Below are 24595 nucleotides of genomic sequence, written 5' to 3'. Positions count from 1 at the left end.
GCAACCTTGCACAAGCTCTAGCCCCTGAAGAACAGTGTTTTCCACCAGACCTACAAAACGTAATAAGGATTCAGTCTCTTGGGTTAAGAAGGGCAGGTCATGTTACGGTCATGTACTGCCCTTAGCTTGTTCCAAACCAGCCTCATGTGAAAGCCTCAGTAAATCTCGGTCTCCACAAAATGACCTCAGGTGCCTCTGGGCTGCAGCTGCTTCTCCTCACTGCAGTGTCATGCAGCCTCAGCTCCTTGGACAGCCTCGTGCCTGCTGTGGTTGGCCTGTCAATACTGCAGCATAGCTGGATACCGGTTCCCAAAGCTGACAGTGGGAGCCATGGTCTGCCCCACTACCATTATGTAGTCATCACCCAACACGCTGCACTTGCCCTGTGCAAGCCCTCACTTTTGTCCTGTCTTCCAAATGCCTGCTGGTAACAGGGTACAGGACTGTGACTACATTCTCTGTGGGACTACTAGGCTTGTTGAGGATGGCTTTGGTGGGTCACTAGCAAATACTCTCCACTCCCTTTGAGTCGCTGCAAAGCTCTCAGCCACAGCTGGAGTTGAGCTCTCAGCCTAGAGATACATAATCCAGTAACTCAGTGGGTTGGATGGTGCTTGTCCTGGCTATTCTCCATCACTATTTACTTAGAGTAAGATTTGTACTTGCAACATTCAAGCTTGAAGCAACAGTATTCATGCCTGCATGGTGACCAGTATAACCAAGACCGGAACCAGGGACATTAGATATAGAAAAGACATTGAATGATCACTCTTCATGGTCAATATATCATCCACAAGGCTTTCCAGCCTCAACAATTAGGAGGAAAAGTTAAAAATGTAATCAACAAAGTGAGTGAAGCAAAAGTGTCTTGTCACACACAGCTGTGTATGGCAAGAAACCATCCTGCATTTCTGTGGCTGGATCCACTGAAGTGGATTTTCAGTCATAGTGCTCCTGAGACAGAAAAGGAGTTGTGAGGACCCTCACCTTCTCAGCTCACACAGACATGGACTGCATCTCTGGATTTACAATCACCGAAAATCCCATAGGGAGCAATTAGACCCACGTCAGTAACTATTTTTGTAGCTGCCTGTGCCAGCAGTGTCCCTACCTTTCCTAATGCTATGGAAAAGGAACATCATTAGCAGCATGCAGCACTCTGATGTGTTTCAAAATCTTGACTGGAATACCAACACCCAACCAAGCAAACAGAGCAAAGCACGCTGCAATGAATATCTGCCCCATCTACAAATAAGGGCTCTCCTGATTTCAGTATTAGTAACCTGCAGTGAAGAATTCTACCCACAGAACTTCCAGGTCTGTGCCAGGCAGACATGCATCAGGATTTCTTTGCAGCAACCAAGCACACAGAGACCCATGGAAAGGTGATAGTGATGGCACAGTTGGATAGTCCCGAAATACCAGTTTCCCCATAAATACGCAAATCAATTAAAGGTTACGAAATGTAGTAATTTTCTATGGGTGTAGCTACATGCTTCAGAATTTAATGAGCAAGTAAATGAAGTTGGGAGAGGGAGAGCAAAAACACACTTTGAAGCTTCTATTGTTCTGTTCCTCAAAACCTACAAAACTTCACAAGTCTTAGGTCACAACTGGTGACCCTTATAGGACCTTCAAGTTAGTGTCATCTTGCAGTCACTCCTGCCCACTGTCCCTCTAAATTAGATGACTCCTAGCAGGAGAATTGCCTGTCAGGCACAGAAAGCCTGGCAGTAGATGGTGTATAGTCCAACCAATTTTGCAGTGAGATTGAGACACGGAGAAAAGAAGTAGGCAAGAAAAAATACCACAAAACAGAGACTTGCAGAAAACGTTTAGGACTGAAAGTGTAATTCTCACACTAATATTGCTTCCATTTTCTTTCCTTCCATAAATGCTTTAACAGCTTTCTTTTTCCAAAGCTGGATAAGGCACTTTAAGCATCTAGAAAGATTTCACATCACCTGCAAGAGGGTGTTCCCTATCCCTTATGCAAAGGACAGCCATCTGTGGGTGCTCCACTCTTTAGAAGAGTGAGACCATTTCCCAGATGAACTTCAGGTTAACTCTTCATGTTGCTCCAGCTTTGCCCCCTGGCTTACTACTTGATCTCTCCAGTATCCTACCTTTAAGACATTTGTTTGATGCTTTAAGGCAAGCATTCACCTACATGTATGAATCTTCCAGTTTTTTTACCTCATTCACTTTACGCAGCAAATATTTCTGCTAATCCAGAGTGATGACTGAGAACTTTGCCCTCATTTCATTCTCTGCTTGACTTCTTATTGTGGTCATCTTTTGCAGCAACCCATTTCTTAAGTAGAGGTGATATAGTGAGTCATTTTGCTGGCTTCTCAAAGCTGGGGGAACAATGAAGACTAGTCCATGCACAGACAATAATAGGTTTTGAATCATTCTACAGCAATTTCTTGGCATTGCACTTGGAAGATGAGATACACCTCCAGATTTCTCCATTTCTCAAAATAGAAGATACTGCTATTGGGGCACATTTAGTAAATGAAAAATTGGGATTAGAGTCGCTTTGCCATTGCAGCAGTTCCAGCTGTCCACAGAATTTCATTATTTCATTTGTCGGTGCTCAGTCCCACATTCGGTTACATTTTGCTGCTTTCAAACCCACTGCTGTAGATTTGTCATGCTACATACTCTAGTCCTAAATGCTCCAGCCATGTTCAGATGTTCCTCCAAGTCCTAAACTGAGAAACTGATGCTTGTAGACCAGCCCAGAGCTCTGGCATTCCTTCCAGGAGAGGGCAGTAGCTTTCACTCAACATGATCCAGAACTGCTGAAACCACTGCTTTCTGCTCACCAGCAATTTTTATAGTCAAAACGAGTGATTTCTGCCTTGCTGGGATGCAGAGAGTTAGACTGCTTTCATTGAACAGAAGATGTGGAAAGCAAACATATTGCTTCTGATTGAAATGTTTTGGTTAACCAGCTAGAGATTGCTTAAAAGAATCCAGAAGTTCAAACAGTAAAGCATAAACTTAAATGAGAAGAAAATTCTTAGATAGAATGTTCTTCTAGTCTACTCTACTCCATCTCAACCTTAATCCCCTTATTTAGATCCACTCCAAGTTCACTAATTTTCCAGAATTAAAAACAAACAAACAAAAGAATTGTGTGGAGATGGATATCACATAACATTTAGGAGCCAAATAATTTTTTTCTTTTTCTTTTTGTTCCCTGTAAGAAATGGCAAATATTTTTCCTGGCCTGTAAAACATGGACAAGATTTGACTGCCAGCACTAGTATACCTGAACAAGGTGTTTAGTTAACATGTATGTACCAGTAGAATCAACATGACAGTATTTACATCCCAGGATAATTTCCATTTCCTTGCAGTTAAAGAAGGGAGATTATGAATGTAACTGTTAACATAAGACCACTCAAAACCAACACTGTGCTTCCTCAAACCACATCTCAGCTTTTCATATACACTGAACTCCTCCTGGGGTCAATTCACTGACATCCCACTCTCTATGCAACGCAGCATGGGGAATTCATATTACTTCTAATAAGAACCAGTCCACAGCCCTTATTTAAAATTTGCATTACACAGAAACCTTTAAAAAGAAGGTGTCGTTAGGCCAGAGGAGCTGGCTCTGCAACATGCTTCTAAGGTAATAATATCTTTCACATTCTGTAAGTTCTGAAATATAGGTATGACATAAACCCCACAGGGGCTCATATCACCAAGATACTGTTAACTTGAGCCCTGCAGCCCATCTCATTGGGTACAGGGGTAAAATGCTGCAACCAATCATCCTCCCAGAGCGAGTAAAGATGCTAGGATACTTTGCCCTGGAGGTATGTCCTGCCTTCAGGGGTAACCCTAGAAAGACTATCTTTTCAGTTTGGTCATTACATAATTTACAAAAATATCCCAGGCAGTGATCCCAGCACAAAGGGCACATGAGAGCATAGGTGGAGGTCTGCCTCGTTTTGAGAGGATGCTACGCTAAAACCAATGGGGAGGGCACCAAGGGCAACATGTCAACTTCTGGCTTTCTGGAGAGGTGGCCTGGTGCTTGGAGAACATTTGTAATTGCTCTGCCCCCTGCTTTGAGATAGGTTTCTTTTCAAACCAGAGGCATGTAAGATTGGACTTATTGTTTTTCTGCTAGAATGAAGTTTTGAGGAAAAATACCTTCAGGAGGGTTTTTTCAGCGATTGCGATGATACAATCGCACAAGCGTGCCAGGAAGTTAGATGGTTTTCTTCCAGTATTTCTCCCACACTGGTCAGGACATGATGCTCAGGTACATGATAGCACTGCTATTGTGTAACGATCTATTGCGCATCACCCGACATGGAGCAAGAGATCATATCCTGCTCCTAGTCAAATGCAGCTTGGCTCTCCTTTCTCGCATGCTAAAGGTAATTTACTACATGGAAGATTTCCATGTACATGCTGTTATGATACAGCAATGACTATTATTACAATTCTGTAACGTGAACAGTGCCTATTATCTTTCTGCACAAAAAAAAAAAGGCAGGCTTGACCTCAGCAAGTCCATAAGAACACACTTGCTAACTCAAGCTGCTCAGCTGATGTCAATATAACTGCTTTCACGGCCATGTGCAGTTTCCATGTGTCAAGGACATAAACACAAAGAGTGCCTGTATCACATTTCACTGGACCAGGTAAGATTTTTGAGAAATAACATCCCCAAATCAACCCACTGTAAAGCATAAGTCTGCCTGCGTAGTTTGGAAACAACTTCTGCATCTGGAGGTAGGGCAGTTTGTTCTTAGATTGCCTTCTATTTATATTAGATAGAGAGGTGAACCGGTTGAAGAACAGTTCTTATTTTCCTAGGTAGTTGCATTTAACACAGTAAGCAGGAAATCAATCTCTTCAATGAAAACACTAAGATTGTGTGCCTTGTAAAACAGGATGGATTTAGACAAGGAAATGGGAAAAACAGAGCTTGAGAGGAGCAAGGATCACTTTTACAACTTGCTGAAGGAGGGATCCCAAAAGTCCTGAAGGAAACAAACCAGAAAGCTCTTGAAAACTCCTCACATATTAAGAAACTTTTAGAGTTATACGACTTTGTATTTCTGCAACTCAGTCATGGGCTTGCACACCTAATATCTGAAACTTAGCACAAGGAGCCAGGCTTGTGGGTTATCATCAGTCTCATCTGAGACAACTTTCCATAATTTTGACAGAAATGCAATTGGTAAATGCATAGATAAGACAACCTGGAAAATCCCATGCAGAAAGCAGGACAAAAGATTGAGCTGCTATTCCCCAGAGGCATTAAACTTGGGAACTCTCAGCTTTTAGTTTGTGAAATACTTCAGCTACAGAGAACAGCATGAACAAAATGGCATCTCAGAATCAGGCAGTCTTCCAAACTCCTTTTCCCTTCTCTTGAGAGTCCATCTGACAAACCCCTGGTACTGCAGAATAAGAAATGCTGGAAGGTTGGCACCTTTGGGTGCTCCTCTGAAGACTCAGGTACTTCAACATGAGCGTGTATGCTCTTGGATAAATACTGCTTCATGGAACGAATTTACTTCAAGAGCATTCATTTTATGTCTAATGAAGAACATCCTTCCTTATGAAAAATAAATAAATAATTCTTCTCTTCTCTTCTCTTCTCTTCTCTTCTCTTCTCTTCTCTTCTCTTCTCTTCTCTTCTCTTCTCTTCTCTTCTCTTCTCTTCTCTTCTCTTCTCTTCTCTTTTCTCTGAAAGTCCCTGGAGAAACACAAGGGAAGGTCACAAACACTCTTCAGAGAGGCACAGTCACCCTGAAAGTGCTTGTGGTGGGTATCATGAAAATGTTGTGGGCTAAAGCTCGCTTGGGGAGCAGAAGCTGTGCTCTTCAAGCAGGTGATCGAGGAGACACTCCTGGCAGCAGCTGATGGGTGCTGGAGTCAGAACCATAGCCGTGGTGAAGAGCATCTGATCCGCCATCAGGGTGAGAATGCGGCCAACGAATTCTAGGTGAATAATTTCACGCAAAATGAATTTGTCAAACTGTTTGCAAAGCATGACTTCATATTCAGGGAGGAAATTTGGTGGTAAATTTTGAGGCGAGAATAGATGAGTGGACTGGATTTCAGAGACAAAAGGAGATGTTTTATGAGAGTCGCTTTTCTATTTGAGAGCTTCCTTTTCCTTTGCTCATCTTGACCCCAGCACAATTCAGAATGCTGTTTGGATGGGAAAAGCCATGGTGTGCCAGAACAGAGCTGTATTTCCAGTATTTTCAGGGGTGCACTGCGCTGCCTGCAGTGTGTTGCAGGGGGGACTACCCGAGTTGCCACCAGAGGACAAAACACACTTTGTACAGCCTAAGCAATACATGGAGAATTCCTCCTAGCTAGACGCAGTCGGCTGTGAGCTTCAGGGTAGTTTTGCAATTTTGGATCCAAAGATGACAGCTCATTTATATCTCGAAAAGGAGCATAAACATACACAATGCAAACTTGGCTGCTAGATTCAGATCATCAGTTGTTCTAGAAACTTGGACTACATTAGGCAGTACATAAAGAGAAAAACAATGACAACTGCTTATGGACTCTACCAAGATGCAAAAGAAGCAGTAGGTAGCCAGCAAGGAGAAGAGGCAGACAACACTAACTTTTGCACATAGATGTGAAAGTCTACAATCCAGATACAGTGCTTTTAAAGCACATTTTTCCCTCCTTGTCATGTACTTTGTGAACACCTAAGAGGTAGATGTTATCCCTTTCCAATGATTGGATATGAGCTAGAAGTTTCTTAAAAATTGCCTGCCAGTAAGTTATTAGTAGGACTTTTCATAGCAAACATGAAAAAAAATTCACCCTCATAGAAAATAACCTTCTTGTCCAAACCCTCTCTGACCAGAAAACAAAGATAGCCTTTCAGTAAGTAAGTAAGTAAGTAAGTAAGTAAGTAAATAAATAAATACACACACACACAAGCAAAAAAAAAAAAAGAGCTTATTAACAAAGAAATACACATCTAAATGTGTAAAGCAAGGATAGTGGTACATGCTACGACATCACAGTTGGCCCTCTGCTATGTCAGGGTTTGCCAACCTTGCCAGGCACAGTATTTTTAATGATGTGAATTGGGAGCCTTGCAGATCATCTTTCCTTGCATTTCAGTATAAGTGCTGAGGTTGACTTCATACAAGCATGGAAGGGGACAAGCTGCAAATTCAGATGCAGGAACAATCTGCTAATCTTCCCTACAGCCCACCTGTAGGGAACCCAAAAACATATGGTTACTGAGGAGCAGCTAGATGAATGCCATACCAAGAACATTGTTGTAGGCGATGCAACCAACATCAGTGCACTTTTATGCTGATTCATCTCACAGACCCCTTAATGAGCTTGTAAAAAGGAAAGAAAGAAAAAAAAAAAAGCTGAGCAAATGAGCATGAATCGCTCTCTGAGGGCCAGCAGGTCTGTTAACACCCCAAAGGACTGCAAATGTCTGCTCTAGCTTTTTGTCAAGGCTCTTCTGCAAAGGGTCATCCAGGGAGCACAGGGAATGACAGCACGAGCTGAAAGATGAGAGGGAAGGAGCGGGATACACAGAGGTGCCTGGGCAGCACTGCCATCCATCCGTCAAAGCAAGCAGCTGCCAGGTCCCTGAGAGCAAAGGCAAAGGGACGTGTGTATCCAGTTTGTTTTGCTTTCACCGTGTTCCCTGTGCAGGCTGTCACGGGCCTGAACTGCCATGGTCCCTTGTCTGCACTGAGCCTGTTCCTGCACAATGTGGTTTTTCCCCTCTGTGCTCAGAGTGGTTGATCTCAGTCCCTTACCGGGGCAATGCAAGCACAAGGGAGCCTCTGGATCTGAGTGGCAGGACCTGAAGAGGCAGGAGCTGGCAAGGCCCAGCAAGAGAAAATCTCATCACCCTGCAGAGGCTCTGACCCATGCAGAGTTGGCCAGCTTCCATAGGGCATGAAGGATCCCTCAAAATGAGAGTCTTGCATTCCTGGTGCGTAGGTAAGTTCAGCACAGAAAATGTCACGTAACCATCCCCAGGCTGCCTTGGAAGGCTCCTAAGCAGCATGGGCAGGCTTAAGGATCACCACACACTTACTCCCTTGTCTAGCAAGCCTGTACAGATGTGCTTTAAAATCCCACATAATACCTGTGATCTTTCTCTTTCAAAAGGCAGGTACGTAAATCCTTCATGCAGACATGGACAAGGACTGTCTCCATCTCATTCACATAAAAGCACTGGGTTTCCTAGTTACAGTTACGAGAGGTGGTAAGTCCACAGCATTCGTCATGGCTGCATTCAACAGTCTCTTGGCTTCTGCCTGGAACAGGATCCAGAAACCCAGCAGGGTAGCAAGCCACTTTGCTGGGGCAGGACAGAGCAGGAATGTTCTGTAAGATCTTTCAGCATATCAGCATTTTCCACCAAATCCAACAAACTAAATTCAACTTTTATGAAATTTCCCTTGAGTTGGACAGGTTTCTAACATCCAAAGGGGGATTTGTGATGGCTGATGGAAGGAAAATAAGAAGAAAGCAAGCAAGTTCCTGCTGCACAATGGCATTGTGATCACATGGAAAGCTAGAAACCAAAGGCTAGGATCAGCTCAAGGAAAGACTAGCTAAGTTACTAACAGCTTACAGGGGTGAAAAAGGTGACCAAAGACACTCAGGGAAGTTGCAGCTATCAAGGATCAAAAAAATACTAAGATACTCTGCAAAAAGACACATAGCAAGCACCACTGCTTGTCCTGTATTCAGACATACTCCAAACCACAAATGACTGAGAACAGCCAGAGGCAGGATCTGGGATACACACATCCTCAGCTGAAGTCAGTATGAACGTTTCTTACTGACATGTACTTGACTTGGTGGGTTCCTCCTGGAGTTCTGTTGGAACTTCTTCACCTCCATATAAATGCCTAAATGTTTGTATGAGCACTGGATGCTATAGTTCATAGGTCAGAGGTAGCAGCTGGAACAGAAAGCTTTAACATAAGTTCCCTGATTCTCTCTTTGACTTCAGCATATGAAAGCTTCTGATGTCACTGCACTGAGACCCCACAGGATAATCTTGAGAACTTCCCTCAAACGTTTCTCCTTAAAACAAACAAACAAACAAATAAATCCCCAAATATGCTACAATATTACAAGCTGGTGGTATCTCCCAAGATGCTGGCGAAGTGCTCAAAGGTCCCAAGCTCTGCTGGCAGGTAACCATGGCACTGCAAATTTTGTTTGCTAAATACTGGCCCTGAAAGGAAAGGCAAAGGTGAGAAGCTCACAGGCTACGGTGCATGTTGCTAAGCCACTCAGCAATAACATGCCATGCGTCTTACGGGTGTGATGGCATCAGTCAGAACAGGCATGTGACTCAACCCTACCAACATGGAACTGAACGTAAAGCATGTGGCCAGATTTCATTTTCACCTCTTCGCATGCATAGGTGATACTGGAAGAATTTTCCTCGAATGCTGTCCTTTGGCCAAACATTTTCATGCCCCTGTTGGGACTGCGCGCCTTTGAAAATATTACTTTTCCATCCCACAGTCTAAGCACAGACAGGGGAAAGAGGGAAGAAAGAAAGCAAACAGCCATCCAGCATGGCAGAGGAGGTGCAGTTAGCAGCCGACCTGCTGAGTCACTCCTTTCCAGTACGCTGGGTTTTTAGGGCAGGATAAGGTTCTTGCCATTCACCTTTCCTGGCCACCCTACGCAGGTGTTTCTTGCAAGGATGAGTGTTGAAGAGCCTCAAGTGTTTCTGCAGACACTAACTGAATGTGGTTAGTCCAAGTCATAATTTACCAATACCAGCTGGCTCTTGGGATGAGCAGAAACATGCTGGGGTCAGGATGTGTACAGTAACTCTAATAAATTATTTTTCACTGGCTGCCTGCACTCATGCTTATTAACGCAGTTTGTGCATAGCTCAGGAAAGAAGCTGCAGTGAGAACAGGTGAAGGAGAGGACGAGGTTCATGCTCCCTGCATGGACAGCCTGCAGTCTGCACCATGGCGAGTCCTTGCTTTGGGATCAGCTCCAGCACGATGCTCAGATTGGAGGAGAATGTCAGGGATCAGCTCAGACGTTCCCTACCTTATAACAGGCAACATCCCAAAAGAGCAGACATTAATGATTAGTGAGTGAATTGGGATGGAACAGAAGCACGCTATTGCTGCCTTCACCTCCTGCAGCACCAGAAACTCGGTGCTTTGGAGAAGTCTAAGTTTACTTTCTCTGGTTCTTTTGATTCCTACATACTCCAGCCCTGTCCTTCTGCAGCACCATTCCCTCCAGAACACTAAAGGTTGGGTTTTTGTTTTGTTTTCTTCAGAAAATCTGCTCCCACAGCGTTTTCAACTCAGTTTAGGGCACCAACACAACCGGCTCCTCTACTTGTACCCAAAACTACTAACCAGCAAGATTTCTACCCCACATCTGTGACAGTTTCAGGGATAGGTCAGCACAAACCTCTGGCTTGGAAACTGGCTATTTTCACAGCGTATAGCTCAGACTCAAAGGCCTGCATACAGGATCAAAGCAAAATGTGGCCCCATTATGTCAGTGGCAATATTCTCATGCTTCATAAAGGATCCCCAAATGTAAGTGTACCACCCACTGCATGAAAGCCTCCTTCAGAAGCACAATACACCCCTATTACACGTCAGATGTCCAAAAGGCACTTCCTACATACTCCATTGGCCATTGCTAGTTATGTGTGTACCGCAGCACATTTTGAGGTCATTCACAAAGTTGTGGCATCTCCATTTCAGTCTCTACATCAGAAGAGAAGTAGCCTATGAATCAATGGGAGATGCCTTTCTGGATAGGGCGGAACATGCTATACCGAAGTTGCGGTATGGAAAGAGAGCATCACTAACATACAAGAAGATAAACTAGGAGCTAGTTCTCAGCATCTGAGAGAAAGAGGGGTCAGCAGGTCCTTCATCTCCCTCCCCCACCAGCAGCGTTATCTGTGAAGGGATTCTGTCACCTGCTTACATAGACCTGGTCCAGCTGGAGAAGCAGCTGTTTGTAAAGGAAAGGATAGTGCACAGAGGAAGTTCAGACTGTTCCCTCTTCATTTCTCTTCAAGGACCCAGATCAGCCATAATGACTGCTACACTGCCCTTAGGGAGAGAAGTATTCTTGGAACAAACTGCATACTTTTCCATCCCCAGACCTCCTCCACCCTCCTTCAGATTCCACCCAACATCTGCATTTGTACACTCTTTGGAGCAAGGGCTCATTTTTCACGTATATATGGCAACTAGCAAACACCATTCCAATAACATGGCATTATCAGCAAAAACACAGCAACAGTTTCAAACAGAGACCCATTACAAACCTGCTCCGTTTGGCTGTGAGGGTTTTAACTGCATTAGGATTGCAAGAGCCATGGCACATAGAGAATATTTTTCGCTAACCTCACTAAGCTCTTTTAAAAAAAACGGCTTATACATGACAAAAGGCCCTAATTAAGCACACAGCCGCCGGGGCAAGATCGTTGTATTACCTTGTTGAAGGCACACTCAGCTAATCCTTGCGGAAAGTCCCCTCCAGTCCCCTGAAGTCATTGTAACATACGCACAAGTGTGCGTGCATGGGTATAAATAAAAAAATGCATCATGGACCTTGGTCACCAAATCTGGCCTTGTTTGTAAGCATTCTGCTTGCCACAGCCTTTTCTAGCCTTGACGCGATGGGGAGGAGGAAGGTGTCACCTGTTGGTGTCCTTGACAGATGTAAGTGTGGGAATGCGAGGAGAGGTATTTTAGAAACAGGCAAGGAGGCAACACCGCTCTCAGTGGCAATGAAGGGTCTGACTGAGGTTCACGATGAAAGGGTCAACACCGAGAAAGGAAATCTTGGAGTAAAAGAGAATTAGGGACTGGAGAAAACACAGGGCAATGCTTCTTGATTCTGGAAGGGATGGAGAGTGCGAGTAATGACAAATTGTAATAGCACACAAAAGCAGCCTCCATGTAACCTGCTCAGCCTAGAGGTGATCAGAGGTCACTAAGAAGTTTCAGAGAAAGCATATGGAAAAAATACCTTTTTACTACATTCGTGGTACAGCTGTAACACAATCATTCCCCTTCTCTATGCAATGTTTTTCTCATGTAAGCTGGAAGATGCAAGAACTTTCAGATTTCATGGCAGTTTTCATTTGTATTCTTAATTGGGCTTTCCAAGACGACAAAAAACAACTGTTTGGATTTAGGGATTTTCCCTGAAAATTTGAAACAGAAATGAGAAGTTGTTTCCTTGTTATGCTTTCTCATGTGCTTGAAATTACCAAGAAGAACATTTTCATATCATTTTACAGATGCTGCTTTCCTCCTTCACCCATTTCATCCTCTTTCATCATCTCACATTCTCAGGCTTACATATGTGTGAAAACTTCACCACACAAAGCAGAAAGCAAGGTCAGACCATCTTGCATTCTGTGCGCTGTGGTAATGCAGCCACTAATAGCACTGTGCAGTTTAGAGCAAAGGAATGGCTCCATAAGGATGTATATTAGTTATCTATCTTTGGCTTCTGCTTCTTCAATCAGGAAGAAATTTATCCTTGAATTATGGTGAAAGGAAATTGATTTACAGATTGTCGTTATGCATTCATATGTACATACACATGTACAGAGTCTCATGCAGATCGCAGTGAGGATGCACACAAACCCCATTCTCCTGTGTGTTAGCAATGCCAGAAGGCCACAGGGAAAGAAAAGCAATCCCCACTTAGCTGAGCACTGGAAACCTGTATTTCAAGTCGTTTCTGTTTGCAGAGCTAAGCTGAACTCCCCTGCACCCCAAGGGGGAGGCAGAGCAGCCCTCAGCTGCAGAGCTCCCCAATGCCCATCTGCACAGAGGGCTGCTCACATCTGAGATGGCAGCTCTGCTAACCCTCAGTGAGCTGAAAGACAGCGAAAGAGGAGCCTGGGAAGCTGCTGCTTAGCTACCAAGGACTGGTCCTTCAACCTCCAGTGCCAAGGGGCATAGAAAATGCCCAATGCCTCATTGCTATTTCAGCATTTGGGCAGCCAGGATGTTTCAGCTTGGAGCAAGTTTGGACAGGAGATTGCAAGCGTTCCCAACACGAGGGATGCCCCATTTTCTACACAACCACACAGCTTCCATTCCAGAACTGGGCAGAACTGGAAAATTATACCATATATTAATGCAGCATGTGAGAGGGTTACGGTTTACCTTTTGTTCCTACTTAATGAGAGGGCGGGAGAGAAGGGGGTTAAGGGAGGGGTGAGATTATGATAGATGAAGAGAACTTGCTTGGCTAACTCTCCATAGCCTGTAGCTACTGCAATATTTATGAAAGAGAAGGTGCATCTTGGCAAGTTAACCTGCCTGAAATTGGAAGGCTTCAGATGAAAGGGAAACCCTGCAAGGTAAAACTGAGCTGTGCTTGAGAGGAATACGATGGCAGAAAGAGAAAAGCTTCGAGTGCTCTATCTCCTCACCAAGAGTTTCCATTCCTGAATGCAAAAAGAAAGCAAAGTGCTCCCCAAGCACAGGAACCCAAGCACCTACAGCATCAGACTCCCTCTTCTCCATCCAGCAGCAGCCCTGTGGCCTGTGTTAGCACTGCAAAGGAAAAGGGACATTGGCTGATTTTGGCCAAATTTTGAGATTATCTGCACAGAAAGAGCAGGGCCTCTGGGTGTCCATTACAAAACTGCTTTTTTCAAGAGGAAAGCCTTGAGCATGCTATCATTGAAGACATCTCCTGCTTCCTGTGTAATTCCTATTGACTCTTAAAAGCAACAAAAGAAGACTTTTCTTTCAGCGTTACCAAAATTTCTGAATTACTCAACACCACATCTGAGCAGACCTTGGACTTTTTAAAAGAATAAAAATATATCTCCTAGATGAAAAAAGTACGTCAAGATCCCACAAAATATACTCCTGATTTCTTTTTAAACACGAGACATGGAAACAACTTTGAAAACATTTAGAAAAAAAATATATCTTTGATATAATATAGATAAACTTTAATTAAGATCTTGCCTTTGGGCAGATCCACAGCCCTGGCATCTCGGTTCTTATCTACCAGCACGAGGCACTCCCAGTATCCAGCACTCTTTTGGAAGGAGCAAGCTCTCTGCAAGCAGGGATGGGTTTATTTGTTTGCTTAACTGTCTCCTCCAGAGAGAGAGCTCCAAAGCACAGTGACTTGATGCTGCTGGAACCAGAGAAGGGCTCATTTCTAAATGTGGATGAAAAAATAATCTAGATCTTTCTCATTCTCCCCGCCCACCAAAAGTAAGTATTTCAGCCAAACTGGATGAGTGGCTATATTTTCTATTGCTTTCATTTTATTTTTTTTTTAATTATTATTTCCCTAATTTTGATCTCAACATATCAGTAAGTACAAGACAGCGGTTTCAAAACTTCAAAGGACAGTGCAGCTTTTCCAGTAGTTTTTCCTTATTGTCCCTCCCTTCCCACGCCAGCTCCAGCACACGGGGGCCGGGAGGGGAGTGCATGGCAGTCTGGAGGTTCTCACACCCCTCTTTTGTCTAGACCAGGGCTACGTCTGATTTTCCACCGCCCTGAGGCTACAACTTCCAGGGAAGAAAATACTAAACTCAAAACATTCTGCCCATCTCGGCTCCTTCCAAGAAGTCAAAGCCTGTCAAAAGCCAAATTCCCACGTCTGGCTTCAGAAACCATCCTGCCCAGTTTGCAGCTTCTGTGCCTCAGTTGCTCAGCCAGCACTGCTGCATTTTGGGCACAGATGGGCATTCACACAAAGCAAGCATTTCATGGGGACAGGAGGAAAAGCATGGAGCAAAGTCCTGGGAGCTGGAGAGGCTTTAACCAATTTACATCTCTTCCTGAACACTTGGTCTGACTCACACTGCTGGTCCTTCGACCTTTTCATTTGGGGACCTTTGGCTCACCTGCTGCAGGCTGGGCCAGGGTTCTACTTGCAGCATTAATCACAACCAGCCCTCCCGACATCTCTGTAGCAAGCTGGGGTCAGCATTGGTGTGCTGGGAAGGGGGAGGAATACTGCGAGTCGGTCAATCTGCTGCCTGGTGTCACCAGTGATTTATGGCCTGCTTCAAACATGGCCATTGATCTGCTCTGCTTTCCCCAGCACACTTGTCAGTGTGTAATAAAGCCAGTGGGAATTCCTGTGTGTTGACTCAAAGAACTGAAATATGCTCAGGTTTGCTTAGTTAAAAAAAAAAATAAAACAACACACCTGAAGTCTCCTCATTTGGGAAGCAGCTCAAGATTTACAATCCTGTAGAAATTTGCAAGGGTAAGAACAAGAAATACAACCCCAACCAGCCCTTCAGGCAGCTGGCCAATTAATCTTTCCTTTGCTGTCTGCTGCCTGTTTGCCTTTCTGCCTTTAGCAGTTTTGGAAGATCTAAGCGAGGCAGTAGCGGTAACTTCCTCCCCGCCTGGCCCGCAGTGAACCCCAAGAGCCGTCCCAGAGGTGAACCCACACAGAACCCTGGGCTGAGTCTCCCACGAGGGCTGAGGAAGTCTCCTGCCCCTGTGGGGGTTTGTAGCCATGCAGAGTTGAAGGAGAGCAAGAACTGCAGGGCAAGCAAAGTGCTGTGTCCAAGAGAATCATAAAGGTTTGAAAAGACCTCTAGGATTATCTAGTCTGACCGCCTACCTGCCACAGATATTGGCCACTAAACCATGTCCCTAAGTGTCATATCTACATGTTTCTTCAGCACCTCGGGGGACGGTGGCTCCACCAGCACATACATTGCTGGTCACAAGGGAACTGGTACTGCTCTGCCCTTGTACGGCTTGGCCTTGCAGTTGTACCACCAGCTCACTTCCACTACTCAGTGATATGAAAGCAGAACTCCACTGCTGGGCATGGATTATACACTAAATACACCGAAAGGGTAACACTTGTTTAGTACAAACACAGGGAGGGCACTTATTCTCCTGATTTGCACTTACAAAATACAAAACTCACACCCCAAACCAATCACATTTCTCACACAACGTGTAAAAATGTTCTAACTCAGATCAGAATGCTTTCAAGTAAAGACAACAGCAAACTCCAGAAAACTCTCTCATCTAAAGGAGCCTTCCTAAATGCAGCACTGACTGATGGCGCTAATCAGAAAGAAACTGATAAGCCCGACCATTTTTATTCTGACAAAATATCTGCTTTGTCTTCAAAGAAAAGTACCGTTAACAATTACCACGCAGTAGAACAAATCGAACTGCAGAGCGGAGCTTCTCCACTGCCCTCATTAGAACGGCTAACCTAGGAGTACAGCTTTCTCCATTTGAGAGCACTCGCAAATACTCAGCGAATACTCACCCAGAAACACAGGGGTGAACCACTGACATCGCGTACCTCAAAAACCACCAAATTCCCAATCCAGTGGCCATTAAGATGTTGGCCCCAGTTCAATGAATTTTCAATCTCAGCTACCGTACATGTCATAACAATCAAAGCACATAAAAAGAGGCACAGACAGCGGCAGGTTCCTAAGAAATATTAGCGCCAAGTCTTGTTGAGTAATGAAGGAAAACTCTCACCTATGGGACTTTCCACAATTCTTATCAGTTATCAAAAACCCCCAAGAGACACACATTCTCCAGTCTTGCTTTTTTCTGGGGTGAACTTCCCAGCACCCTGGAGAAGGGGGGAGAGGAGCGGGAAGAATAGAAAAACCTTCTTGAACAAAACATCAACATTTAAATGGCATTTACTTTAATGTTTAAAACACCTACTCTCATTTGGGCGGCCTGGGAAGGATACTGAGGACAGCCCACAGTAGTGCTGGATTCCCCAATCCAACGCGTAAAGCAGCCTCTTGTTTTGCCCAGCCATGAACTGTTTCCAATCAAGCCTATCCTCATGATTATATCTTCCCACCCTGAACACACAGCAGGATTGGGAGACTGGGGAGGAGGTGATCCCATGAGAAAAGAAGCCATTTCATCACCAAAATCATAATTGCAAGGACAGAAAGAGGGATTTCTTGCTTTCTGTACTTTGATTTTATAACAGAACTGCCACTTCAAGGAGGGCAGAGACATCAAACAGCTGGCACCTCTTGTGTTGAGATCACTACTGAATTCTTCTCCTCTCTGGAGCAGCTTCTGTGGCTTTTCTTGTCCATAAGGCAGTCTCAGGGTAATGAAGTTTGTCTTAGCAGCAAAACAGATGCTGCCTCATCTCTATAGCAAAGGGAAGCTTTTCCCCAACAGACCCTGCCTGGCTAAATCCTACTGTAGCAACCAGCTGGAGTCTGCACGTAAACAGCACACACATCCAGAAGCAGCTGGGCAGCGTGTGTAAATGCTGGCATCTGCAGTTGGGCACTTGGATCCCAGCTCAAATCTTCAGCACAAACCTCACAGTAGGGGTCTCTGAGTTTCATGAGTGAGCTCAGGAGAACCTAAGAGTTCTAAGACCAGCACAGATTAAAATGTCTGCAGGGGAAAGACTGCTGCTATGCTTTAGCCTCTGGTTTCAGTGCTATCACATCCCAGGCATCAGTCAAGAAATATATGGCACCTTACGGGTGAAAATTAAAAATAAATAAATAAATAATCAGATGTGTGGGACTGGGGGACATAGATGAAAATCTAGTCCTAAATATCTCATAAAGCATGGTAGAAACCTGTGCAGAACACTGCCAAGAGGGATGCTCTATCCCAGCACTCTACAGCAGAAAAGACAGAAGCAGATTTCAACTGCTGACTTCCCCCAGATCACCCAGTGGAGGTCCAGCAAAAGAAGCATCGAGTACCATGACAAATACTCCCTCACATTTTCCCAGATAAAGAGAGGAGTTGTTGTTCTACCTCCTAAGCCTCGAGCAAGGCAGTTAATTTGAGGAGGGCAGTTTGATTAGGCTCAAAATTGCCTGGAGTGAAAAAAAAGCATCCATCAATGAACACAAGCTAATGGGGTGGTACTTTCTGGCTACAAGCATGCACTCCAGTGGATTTGTCAGAGCTAAAAATGATAAACTGAGGTTTAACATAAGGCTCTAAAACTTCAGATAGGAAACAAATGCAAGAATCGCTGAGGTTGGAAAAGACCGCCACCATCATCTAGTCTAACTGTAAGATGCTCAACTCTTCACAATGCAGGCAGCAGGAAAAGAGGGACACAGCAAAATAACGCACAGACACCTGGCCATGCACTGCCTGGATACCACTGCAGAACAGGGACTGCCCTACCAGCAATGGTCAAGGCACTTTTAAAAACCAGCAGCATCAAAGCATCAGTGAAAGGTGGGAGATAATACCCACATATCCTACTTCCCCAGTTAAGGAATGAGTGCGCAGCCACAGCCATTTTATTCTATCAGTTTGAATGTAGCTATTACTTTGCTAAGCCTACCCCAAAGCCAGATGACAGCTCTTCCAGGAGGCAGAGCTACAGAACCACTTGGTGCAGATGCAGATTGATTGCTGCTCTGGTGCTGTGTTTGCACTCAGTCGACGATGTTGGAAAGTGTTCTGCTCAGCTACACGTAAACTGTCTCACTCTGTGACTGTGCATGCATGTCCACCCACTCATCAGGCTCATTCACCACTCTGCAGTATTTTCTAGGCACAATCTGATGAGCAGCCCACGTTGTCACAGCCTGAGGTATACAGCCACTAAGCTCATCTATCTGCATTCGATCTCGCAGCAGAAGAAACAGTCTCTTGGGACACTCAATACAGCTAAGGGGAAAACCAGCTACTCTAATCACACGGATGTCTTTGAGAATACTTGTGGGTACTGTTGTAACACGGTATCTGTTTTTCTTTTTGTGCACAAGTAGGTTCATTTAACATGAAATGGGTAACATTTTTACTGCCTCTGCTTGCTTGGGCCAAGGGGCAGAATGCACTTAGGACATGACTGCCCCACAGTCCTTTTTGGGTCTGAGCTTATGGCAGCACACTTGAAAAACTCGAGAATAACTACTTATTGGGTAGATTTTAACAATAGCCTTTGTGCCCTGCCTGTGTGGTAACAGAGTCTGCTCAAGCCATTGACAACACTGAGTTCCTTGAAGTCGCTAATGGGTTAAAGCTGGGACATCTGGTGAAACACTAGCCTCAGCTGTTCCTCAAATGACATCTTCTTGGGTCAAATTTATCTCTTCTTGCCAGTCCATCTGCTCGCAGCATGTCAATGGTAAACACTTGAGAGTCACAGAGCGAGCGAGGCGGCAGACAGCAGTGAAGGACAGCATCTTGGAGTCTAACTAGATAGCGATACGGGAGCAAAAATAGCGCCTGCCTCCACCCACCCGTCATCTTCCTCCCACTGTGCTGCAGGGTCAGGGTCAGGCCAGGGAAGTGGCATGCCACCCAGAACACACGGTCCAGACCACCCGAGGGCTAACGAGGGACTTATTTGTTCCCTAAGGCAACAAGGGAAAAGCCAGCACATGCGACTCAACCCACTAAGGTCCTCACTCATGTTTCCAATGCCCCGAAGGAGCAGTTCGCACCCATGCTGCCAGCTGGGGAACGGTCCTTTCATTTAGCAAGACGTTCCAAAGCCTCCTGGCTTTTGTTCCCACCCCTGCTCACAAAACACCAGCCCAGAGCAATGCAGAAGGAAATGGGGGGCTGCCAGCAATGTGCTTCCCATTTTCCAAGGAGTTATAAACATCAGGCTCAGCATTTTTCCCTCACCCTACCCCCCGTTTCAGAAATCCCAGCACTTGCTTCTGGTTGATGTGTAACCCCAACAGCAAGGGATGTCAGATAGGCATTCATACCTGCACCAGCACTGAATCATGATGGTAAGTGCAGCACAGTGGCACCGAATTGACTTTACTGGCTAAAAACTAAGGGAGAGAACAGCGGTCTGAAACCAATGTGAAAGACAGAATATGCTAAGGATTTCTGGAGGTCATCTGGCATGTGAGAGTGGGCAAGGAGTCACCTCATGGCTAGGGTAGTCTGAAAAAAGCAGTTAAAATTGCCCTTGGTGTTGGCTGACCAACAGCCACCCTTTGAGATACATGAAGCCAATGGACTGTGAATGGTGATATGATGGTGAATAAATCTTTTAGTTTAAAACAGGAAGGCATGGGACAAAGGCTACAGTTTGCCCCTTGGGTTGCAAGGACATATTCCTGGTTAAATAAGCCCTCCATGCTGTTGCAGCTTGCTGCCATCGTGGTTATGTCCTGCAATTAACAAGGATCTGTTTCAAGCTGGCCCTCTACTTGATGAGAAATTTCTACCTTAGTCATACAGACTTCCACAACAGAGTCAGAACGCTGCACTGTGCTACTGTAGGCATCTGCTCAGAGCCAGATGCTGCCCAAGAGAACATCATCATGAGTCCCACGAAGCAACAAGACTTCTCTGCATGCTATGAATACTCCTGAAGAAATCAGTTATTTCACTCTTCCAGTGCTATCCATTTGCTCTGAGCCACAGGACTATAAGAAAAGCATTTGTTTCCTCCTCCCTAGACTTCTCCATATCTGCTATAAACTACATTAACAATGTAACTAACCCCATCCCCGGTGTGTGCTGGCAACTGGCAAAGCCAATGTTTCAAGACATGCTTGGTGCATTACTGCACAGCAGATCAGACATTTAAGCGTGCGTCAGACACTGTATTTCTCCATTCTCGAAACTGATCCTGCCAGAGTGTGCTCGCTGCAGAGCCAGGACTTTAACCCGAGAGCGCAGCTGCATTTTTAGGTATCATGTTAATACAGTGCTGTGGTGGGGATTTTGTTCAAGGGAGGGTGGCTCCAACCTGACCTTTGGCTCCAGAGGCATGCATTAAAATTAAAACCTCGCTTCTTGAGTGACCCAGCACTCATTTTGCTCCATTCATACAGTAGCATGGTTTTAAGACTTGGACACATTCTCACCTAGCAGCGTACATGGCACTTTGCATTGGCAAACATGCCAGCAGAGGCCAAGAGAAGAGCAGTACATTCTCTAATATTTCTAACCCAAGAAGTCTGTTACAAATATATACAAACAGACGGATCTTGGTATTGTCCATTTGGCCTGGTGGTATGCCAGCTCTGAGCTTGGATTCACAGACACAGATCAAGAAGTAACATTACAGCCAAGAGTAAAGCCAAGCCAAGCGGCTGCTACAGGATCTTGCACCCTGAGAAGGAAGGAGCAAGGAGCATGATGGCCAGGAGAGACAGAAGCAGCACTGGGAGACCTGCTCAGCCTCTGTTGTCAAATGTTCTTGCTTTGCCATGGCAATCTCTCACTCTGCCTTGAACTCTCTCCTGTTCCCGTGTTGCCCCATCCGTGGGTAGGGGAGCCTGGAGGTACCATGTGCCTATCAGGGCTGCAGAGGGCCTGGTATCCCCTTCCTGAATCACTGGGCTCAGCCAGCTTGACTTGATGAAATGTGACTTCCTTATATTTTTAATTGTGCTACCCTCTAGTGGTCAGTCCCATCCCCTTGAAGCTCAGATCTTTGCTCCTGGCGGAGTTGAGGCCAGACTGCAAAACGTAAAGACCAGAAACCAGCCAGGTGCTGGACAAGAATGACTTGCACATTTGTAAAGAAAGAGAAACCTGGAGAGGTCAAGTGCTAGCCCAGACAGAGAGCACTTTGCCACACATCTCCAGGATGGTGTGAGGAAGGGGAAGATCCCCCTGCTCAGGCAGAGAGGAGTTGGAAGGATCAGGGTGAAGCCAGCTAAGCGTCAGGTGCTTGCAACACAAAAACCACCATCATCTCTCTTGGAGGGCATCCAAGAGAACGTGCTTCCTTCCTCCTCCCTTCTTGCTTCCCCTGCTCTCGCACACCAGGCTGTCCGGCAGCTTAGATGTGGAGCAGAAACACTCCACGTGTCAATGAAAATGGGTTAGAATTCAAGGAACGTCCTTACAATTACTAAGATAATTGCTACATTTCAGAACAAACGTTACTTAATGGCGCTCAATTATCCTGTGGCAGGGCCTGCAATGGCAGCAACTAATTGCCTAACTAAAGGCTTTCTTCTTTCCACCCTGTGTCAACATGCACACGTGCAATCAGACCATTGGTGCAGGGAGGACATAGCTGCTATGAAGAAAAGGGGTTAAGTAGTAGCCACAGTCATATTTCTAAGCTCAGAGGACAAATGTCTTACCTCAGATGTTACAAAGATGCAAAGCAGAGATGCAAAAGCCCAGGAGGGAAGGATATAGGTTTTTTTCTTTCTTTCTCAAACAGAGAACTCAAGTAAATGCACAGTGTGACCAGGTCAGCCCTTACAAGTCTACATACCCTCCAGGCTTAGCTGCATTTCAGTGGCCTTGCATAATTTATCAGACTGGAGAGTACGTGGATACCAGCAAGAAATAATAATAAAAAATTCAACTATATGAAGAGCTGCTTTTTGTTCTTTCACTGAATCTTTCTTTTGGCACTCACTATTTGCCATTTCATCACTTCTTCCTGATCTTCTCCACTATCTCAATAAACTCTCACAAGGAAGGAGTCTTTCACTGTGCCTTGGCAGTGGAGGAGTACTCCCTATCACCAAACCACCTTCCCTTTTCCCTGGATTTTCAGTCTAACAGAGGAAGGAACACAAGACCTCAGATCAGGGCATTAACCTTGTTAAAACATCAGATTTTGGTTTCTACCCTCCTTTCTGCTTGTGTTTCATCTGTTCTTCCGACCACACAGAGCTTACCACAGAGCCAGCCCCAGGCCCTGTCTCCTGAACACTGGGTACCCTGCATCCCAGGGCTGTTCCTGCTCAGCTCAGCATTTCCACACTCACACTTATTAGACATGAATTCCCAAGGCCGTTCTCTTGTTCAATTAGCAGCTCAGCTCCCTCCCTTTGAATCCCCTCTTTAGTTCTCCTAATGCTATTTTTTTTTTCTTTCTCTCCAATTCATCACAGTTTTCACAGCACCAATAAACAAACTAGGGCTGACCGCCCAGTGCAAAGACCTCCTTAGAGGCCTTCAGCTTTGTGGAAAACTGCCTATTCTCATCCTGCTTCTGCAGTCTAGACAGTTTCAAATCATGGCAATAATTTACCGTCTCCCTTCAAATCACTGAACGATCCCTCAGAGGTTTGAGACAAAGGCTTCAAGACCCCCAAATTATACTTTCAAACTTACTTTTCCTCTGTGCTACGTTAACAGCTCTCACAAACCAAAGAACACAGTTCCTCCCCCAGAATACCATGGCCATTTGCTCCTAGGATTTTCTACCTACTGTTTAAGTTTACTGTGCTTGATCTCTGGGCGCATATTTTGGCTAACAGCCTAGGAAGGAGACAGGAACCAGTGGGGCATTAACTGTATAATAGTTATATATAAGTAGGCTCAAAACGGTCACTTTGACAATTGGTAACTCAGCAGGGAGCAGCTAATTGCCCTTAAACTTGTGGCTAGTTGTCTAGCAGACAGTTTGCTAGCAATGCACTCTCTATTTTCACACATGCACACATAGGCTAATTGTTTCACAGTGCTAACCTCACCTGCAATTAGACACTGCTTCAAGCCTTTGATCTTTACAGCTCTTCAGAGGACAGCAAGATTCCCACATAAAAGCCCTTTATTACTTTATACTGCACGTGGGAGTGACCCTATACTCCTGTATTTATTAAAAAAGGAAAGTCCTTACTTGATCTCAGAGATTCCCATCAAGTTGAGTGAGGCTACAGCAAGGTTGAAATCTCATTTTAGGGAATGGCTCTCCCAGGTGCTAAGGATAAGCTATCAATGCCCCAACCTGATGGCCTTCACCTGCTGTAGACTGCTGCTCTGCAAATATCCCAAGCACCAAGCCCATCCTAGAAATGACCTTCTTGAGGCGTGCCTTACTGATTCAATGGTTATTTTTGCCTAAGCGATAGCCCAGCTCACAGTTGAGGCTCAGCACATTATTCCTTCTCAGGGATCTCTTCCGTGGCCCTGTAGAGGAGAGGATATCTCGTCCTCTAGCTCTGCACCATGGCAGGATGGCACACATGCCTTCTGAAGAGCCATTTGCCAAATTTTGCCCACTTGTTTTTCAGAGAAGGGGTTGAGACAGCGCAGGTAGCTCAGAGGCCCAAGCCATAGGTCTGGTCCCAAAGAAAACAAAACGTCAGGGCCTGAAGGCTCTTAATTAACTCTATTAGAGTGATAATCAAGGCCAGCCCAGCCCCACAGGAATGGAAAAAACCCTCCAGTGCGAGACAGGCATAAAGGCACTGGGCTGAAACGTGAGTATTTTTATCTGCTGTTAGTGGTTAAAAGGCAGTGAGAGTGAGGGGGGGGAAAAAGGAGAGGAGGAAAGATCCTCAGCCCCTGCTTTAGCACCAGCATGTAGAAAGCAGCATAGAAAACCATAGAGATTTCTGTGAAGAGCTTTTACTTTTTTGTGGGGCTGCTTTCGAAGCAGCTGAAAGGTTCAGATGCTGTATTTTTTACAGCTCATCAGTGCACAGTAAAATGTGCCCTTAACCACTTCCTTTTATTATTTTTAATTTGATTTGGCTTAAAAATAAGTATCCTCAGCATTTTCTTGCACTGGAGCTGATGGGATGGTGCTAATTTAGGAGAGCCAGTATTGCTCCCCATGTCCACGTGCAAGAGTTGGGTTCTAGATGTGGCTTTTTATCTCTCACAGGGATGTGCTTCCAGAGACTGCTCTGAGGTAGTAG

The 24595-nt window shown here is 45.0% G+C and overlaps 1 protein-coding gene across 1 annotated transcript in view; it reads right to left on the bottom strand.

Moving 5' to 3' along the window:
• TP63 (tumor protein p63) overlaps positions 1 to 23617 on the bottom strand; it is a 143484-nt gene extending 119867 nt beyond the window's left edge. Inside the window, exon 1 of the mRNA XM_048955073.1 lies at positions 23572 to 23617. Within this exon, the coding sequence (XP_048811030.1) occupies positions 23572 to 23591 (20 nt within the window). The 5' untranslated portion in view covers positions 23592 to 23617. The remainder of the gene's footprint in view (positions 1 to 23571) is intronic.
• Positions 23618 to 24595: the final 978 nt, after the last annotated feature.

The sequence above is a fragment of the Lagopus muta genome, chromosome 9 (genome assembly GCF_023343835.1).
Source record: "Lagopus muta isolate bLagMut1 chromosome 9, bLagMut1 primary, whole genome shotgun sequence".
NCBI classification, from domain to species: domain Eukaryota; kingdom Metazoa; phylum Chordata; class Aves; order Galliformes; family Phasianidae; genus Lagopus; species Lagopus muta.
This window is presented reverse-complemented; position numbering and strand designations above follow the sequence as displayed.